This window comes from Toxotes jaculatrix, chromosome 7 (assembly GCF_017976425.1).
Source record: "Toxotes jaculatrix isolate fToxJac2 chromosome 7, fToxJac2.pri, whole genome shotgun sequence".
Lineage (NCBI taxonomy): Eukaryota > Metazoa > Chordata > Actinopteri > Toxotidae > Toxotes > Toxotes jaculatrix.
Window position 1 is genome coordinate 11,455,403 of NC_054400.1, and position 6,333 is coordinate 11,461,735.

General features: G+C 39.8%; 1 protein-coding gene across 1 annotated transcript in view; it reads right to left on the minus strand.

Annotated features, from left to right (window-relative positions):
• Positions 1-6,333, minus strand: part of grid2 (glutamate receptor, ionotropic, delta 2) — a 438,282-nt gene that overhangs the window by 81,954 nt on the left and 349,995 nt on the right. Inside the window, exon 11 of the mRNA XM_041042607.1 lies at positions 2,778-3,090. Coding sequence (XP_040898541.1) covers positions 2,778-3,090 — 313 coding nt within the window. The remainder of the gene's footprint in view (positions 1-2,777; positions 3,091-6,333) is intronic.

Sequence of the window (6,333 nt, forward strand, 5' to 3'; positions counted from 1 at the left end):
CTCTCTCTCTCTCTCTCTCTCTCTCTCTCTCGCTCTCCCTGAGACCAATTAGACATAGTTTATGGTGTGCAGACTTTTTTCCACTACAGCCTCTATTGGTCTTTGTGTGTGCGCACACATGCACACCCACAAACACACACACACAGGCAAGACTCAACTGGCTGGTAACTTGGTGGCCATGATGAGCAGGAGGGAAGGGCAGCACGAATAAAGAAAAAGGAAGAGTTAGAGGAGGCCAGGCGGGGGTTGGTGGTGGGGGGGCCGAAAAGATGATGAAGAGAAGGGACAAAAGGACACAAAAAGACATGAAAGAGAGAAAATGGAACAAAGAAGAAAGAAAGGGAAATAGGCTGCAAAAAAAGGAGAGAGGAAGAAAAAAATAGTCAAGGGGAGAGAAGGGAGGAAGGAAAGGGCTGAGAGAAGTCAGTGTAAAACCTCTGTCCCTCTCTCTCTCTGACCTCCAGTCAGTAACACAGGCAAAAGCAAAATTGTGGCATCATGTTTGAATATTCACTCTCATCGCTCGTGTAACATTTCAGGGTGAAGCACAAAGGTCTGGGACATTATAGAGATCTGTGAGTACTAGTGTGTGTGTTTGTACAAGTGTGTCAATCAAGATATAATTTAATTTTTTAATGAGCCATCAGGTGTCTGAAAGAGGAGATATCTGCTTTACAAAGTAACTGCTGGGGTGAAAGTAAAAAAACATTCCAGGTGACTTTTAAAGCAAGTGAAGGTCAGCCCACTTAGCCTTGCGGCAGTAGACTGTTCATGCTCAGTTAATTTTGTGAGAGATATTTCTGGCTAGCCACATCAGAAATGAATTATCTTTGGATACAGCACTGCTCTTCTCACATGATCAGGAAGCACCTGATATCACATGCAAACACACACATACACCTACAGCATATACCTACAACAAAACACAGCAATACACACACACACGACCGCACACTCTTGAAGAATGAGATCCTTTCCCTCTCTTTTTTTCACTCTAATGATGCCATGACTAAAATGTTAATTACAGCTAAAAAGAGAAATGATTGTGAATATCAAACAGCAATTAGAATGTATCATCATCATCATTACCACCATTAGCTGCAGCACAAGATGGAGGATTATTTACCAAACGGTGGAATGCTCATCAGTTGCTTATTCAGGGCCTGAAATGTTTCACAGGCAATGTAAAAAATAAAAAAATAAAAAAATCTCCTAAAATTTGCATAATTAATGCAGCTTAAAAAATTAACTATTGCGAGTCCCGGAGCATGATAACAAGAACACACTGTGCTCATTGGAAAATAGCAATTATTAATTTATTATACTACAAACCACACACCCACACACACACGAAAACAAGCTTATTTAGTGTCTGTCTTTCATACTATGCTCAATATAGGTGGGGATACTCAATGAAACACAAAAATCAATTGGAAAGCAAACATAATAAAGATGCACCTTTACATGATCTTATTTTTTCCCTGCTCCCATTGCCCTTTCCTCTCCCTGCCATGGCTCTATTCCTGCACCAATTTAAATTTAAATCCTTCCCTAGGTATCAATTGTCTTATCTCCACACCTGAGCACAGCCCCATGGATTCTGGAAAATCTTTGGGTAGATAACCAGGATGAGGTCATTATCTTCCCCTCAATCCATGTGGAACAAAACCTCTCCTCCCTTTTGTTCTCATTTGACAATAGTGCTCGAACACGAAAGGTCAGTCCACACTTACGACACCCAGAGGACAGCTATTATCAAATTTTTGACATTACATTGCTTTGGCAATCACATTTTTCCTTCTGTGCTTCCCTCCTCTCCATATCTTTTACCTTTGTGATGGACCCTGCAAATACAGTGAGGTGTTGTAAAAGTCCCTATGGCAAAATATTAAACAACAACACTACTGTGCACTCTCTGGTTGCCAACTGGGCTAAGAATCATAAACTAGGAAATTATACAAATAATTCAGGAAACCCCAGAATTATAGAGCTCGACTTACTTCATTAAAAGGCCAAAAAAGAACGAACAACACATCTGCTTCATCAGGTTCACTCAATCCATAAGTGACCTACCCAATTTTAGTTTTCGATCACTTTAGACTGCTATTCTGACAAGCAAACAAAGAACCATGTCTTCTAAAAATTCCAATTATACACTATAACCAGTTTTGTCTATTATAATTTGGAGAAAATATAATTGCCATGCAGATTCTGTTCATTGCCAACAATCTCTCCCATCCACAAAGTGCTACCTTCCTGTCCTGTGCAGAAGTCATAGGAGTGTTCAGATTGGAAGTTCAGTGTCTAGGACTTTGACACCAGAAAGCAGGGTTCACATCCTGTAACCCATATGTGGTTGCATGCAGATTAGGGCTGCTAAAACACTTAGGATACTTTAGGTTAGGGAAAGATTTAAGTTTCGTTTAAACACATGAAATGTGTCCGTATATGGGAAGGATTTTGTTTCTTTCTACACATATTTGCAGCTGCAATGCAGTTACACGAAGGTAACTTTGAGGAGACAGGGTTGTCATGTGAAACCATACTGTTCCAAATGCAGTGTTGTTATCGCAACTGCATATTTTGTTAATACATACAATCTCATCTCATAAAATTACCATATTTATCATATCATCACATCAGTGAATCCATCAATCCTTAATCATCTGTTTTTGCCTGATGTAACCATCAAAAAATTCAGTCATTCATTCACCAGGCAATCCTCTTTTTATTTCCCTTTTCTGCTTTTCACTCCCTCTATCCCATTTCTTACTTACCTTGTTGTACAAAGGAGCCGTACACAAACCACATGGAATTGTACAGTGTTGTTGAAGACACGGATCCCATGGGTAGCCGGGGTGGGTTGAGCCAGTTGAGCAAGTACACCAGGATGCCAACCAGGAGCACGGTGCCCGCAATGCACGCCCACAGTGACAGGTCAAAGGGCGCCAGGCAGGCAAACATGTCCACAGTGCGTTCGGCCTTGCGCAGCAGAACACCCACAGAGTAATCCATGTAGCGTGTGGTGAAGTCCACGACGCTCTCTCGCTCAGGCGTGATGGTCAGGGCAGAAAGTCCCACGTCAGCTCGCTGCAAGAGGCAGAAGAGAGGAGTTTCAAGTATCAACACTGTGAAAATGTGTAGGTGAGGAAACACAGCTGAAAAATGTGGACTGTTGTACCCAGAGATACAGTAGGTGAGTGTTTTAAGTTCTGCCCCTGTTTCTTCTCACCATCTAAAATAAATTATTAAATCCTAAAAACAAAGAAACTTCAGTTCCACCTGGAAACATATGGCTTGTTGACAGATAAACAAAATGGGCTTTCTGAGAAAAGAACTTTTGTTGACTGTGTGTATTCTTTCTCTTCTAAAGTAATTGCAAAAATACCAGTGAGGAGATGTGTTTGGCTATTTTGTTACAAGACTTTCAGAAAGAGTGGTCTGTGCACACCTGTAAACAGAGAGGTGCGTAGGAGATAAAGGAGTGGTTCAAAACAAAACCAAACCAAAAAAATCAGCTCCTGTACACAGTCAACACTCATTCTCAATTTAGCTGTTGAATAAATTCAAATTCTCAGTGTCCAGGGGATATTTTTTTTTTGTTTTGAACTGTTATTAGACTTTCAGAGGGCTTTTATGATTGTGTAAACTACAGCCTTCCATGTTCCAGGTTATATTTAGATATTGATGGAAAATTCTGTAAAGCTGTGAAAGCACCTGTGAACAGGTTGATGACCATGTTGGCACTTTTAATAAATAAAGCAATGAAAATTAAGTGATGAGGAGATATGAAGTCGGCAACACTTTGTCTTCTGAATGCAAACAATTAATTTCTCTTTCCAGACTAATAATGATCTCCAAAGCATATTAAATATTGTGGGTTACTTCTGTAGTAAATGGAGAATAAAGATATGCAAAAATAAAACTAAGGTAAGAAAAAGAGCATACCAAAAAGTAAGCTCATGTATGCGTATACTGATTATGTGCTTTAAGCTCTGTTTTGCCTCTGTGCTGTACATAAGTATGCAAGTACTGTGTTGTAAACCCATTGTGAGCCCAACAGGGGACTGGGCATATTTGATGTATGACCTTTGAATCATTCATTCATTAGCCCATTGATCTGGTTCCACTTGGAATTCTTGGAATTTTAAGTGACACCAAATGACTGCTTTAATTATTTACGTGTAAAGACTTTAACTTGAAAAGAGTCATCATTGAGCGTCTGCCAAGAGAAAAAAAAAAGCTGAGCTTGGCTTAAATGCAGAAACAATGATGGCTAATTAAAATGCTTTCAGTCCCCAGCGCTTGGTTAGCAGCTATAGACATCTGCTTGTACCATAACAAGGATTTAAGATGTTGTGAGCGTGCGCATGTGTGAAATTTATACTCATGTGAGAAGGGGCACATATTATGAACTTGTTCGATAATGAGATCGTCTTTGTTGCTAGAAACAACTGACTGTAGAGCGTTAGGTGATTTTTGTAGGCAAATACTCAGCCCAACAGCCACAGTACAGACACACTGATAATGCACACTCCCATGCGTGTACACACACAGACACACTCGCACACTCACAGACAAAAATTTTAATCCATTGTAGGCAAAAAAAAATCACCTAATTTCACAGTCGAGTGAGGAAACAAAATGCTTAAATGTGCAGATATTTTCACTTACACTGCATAAGAAGAATATTAGGAGAAACCCTGATGGATGCCTGTTGGTTGAGACAACACAACAATATGCATGCAAGTGTGTGTGTGTGTGAGTAGAGATGAACTGCCATGATGACTGCTCTGGTCAGTCAACACAGAAACTTCCAGAGAGCACTTTGGATAATAATTATCTGGTATAATTGGGTTTTTGGAGAGATAAAGCTTGTTGCTGACTGATGGGGAAAACAAAATTATTTGCATGTTCAGTTTATTTACAGCCTGGGCTTGTCTGTGTACAAATAAATATGCATTGTGTTCAAAGCATTTCCCTATCATTTTGTGAGGTGTTGCACTGGGGGTGGGCTGGGTACAAATGCTGAACACATACAAGGTCAAGGGAAGGAGAGCCCAGTCTTAAAAAATGCTCAAGCCTGACACACAGCCAAACTGAAGGCATGGAAAACTTCTGAAAATAAAAAACATCCTTGACCTATGGAGAATGAACATGTGCAGAAGCTCAGTGTAATTCCATGGGGATTCCAGGAGGAATCAAAGGGCACTGCACTCACACACACACAGATATGAGCATGCACCTGCACTTGCAACACACAACTGTATATCAATAAGAAATGCTAATTAAACACTGGCTTAATAGTTTTGGACAAAAATTGTGTGAAGGTGGCTGAAGTTCTCTAAAGAGATGTTGAACAATTGCTTATTGTAGAGAAAATGTTGTTAGTTACAACTCCGTTGCACCAATGACCACACCTTACATTAGCTGTCTCCAAATGTCACATTAAGTACCAAATCTAACTGGGTTAAAAATATTGGTTATGAGCTCATGCCAGAGAAATGACCAAATTAAGTATACTTAAAGATGAATTTTCATTGTGGTGTTAGTGGACACTATTCTTCTTCTGAAGTGGTTTCAGGATGCATATTTTTTGTTACCTCATTCAGGCACACTTAGATATAGTATAGGAAAAATAAAGCCCCTCTGTTGTATTACTGCCATTTTTTAGCAGCCTTGTTACATCCCATTTTAGAAATCCATAACTTACTCTGGGGACAAAAGAATGGTGTGACTGTAACAAACTAAGGTGAGCTCAAGGCTTATTGCTAGGGGGCCCACACAAATCAACATTCCTAATGTTTTAAGGAAGCAAGGCCCCAGAGGAACAGAAAATGTCTGAGAAACCATGATCTATTTAGTACAGTCAAATGCTCCTTGTAATGTTTCCACGTGTTTGCTTGGCTTTTGCTTTATAGCTAAATGTGTTCTGGGTACAGAAGATCGGTACATTTTGTGCTAATGGACTACAAAGGTGAGGCTACCTCAGCTAACCTATACATGGCTGTGTTATGGTTAAGGGAGTTATCATCCAACTGTGCAATTTACTGCCCACAAAGCAGAAAACCTCTCCATCTGTGAAATCCGCATTTATAGCTTAACACTCTTGAGAAATGTCATCTCCACTTTTCCATTTTTCGCTGATGCAGTTTGAGTGCTTGCCAGCAGTTATGCATCAAATAAATAAGATTACTAAAATTAGTCAAATCATAAATGGTGTTTTCACCAATCTGCAATCTCACATCTCTGAATCTTTGAGGTCAACCCCTCTCTAGTCCACTTCAGACTTCATGCTGCAGTAGTTAGGGAATTATTGTCTACTCTCCAGTT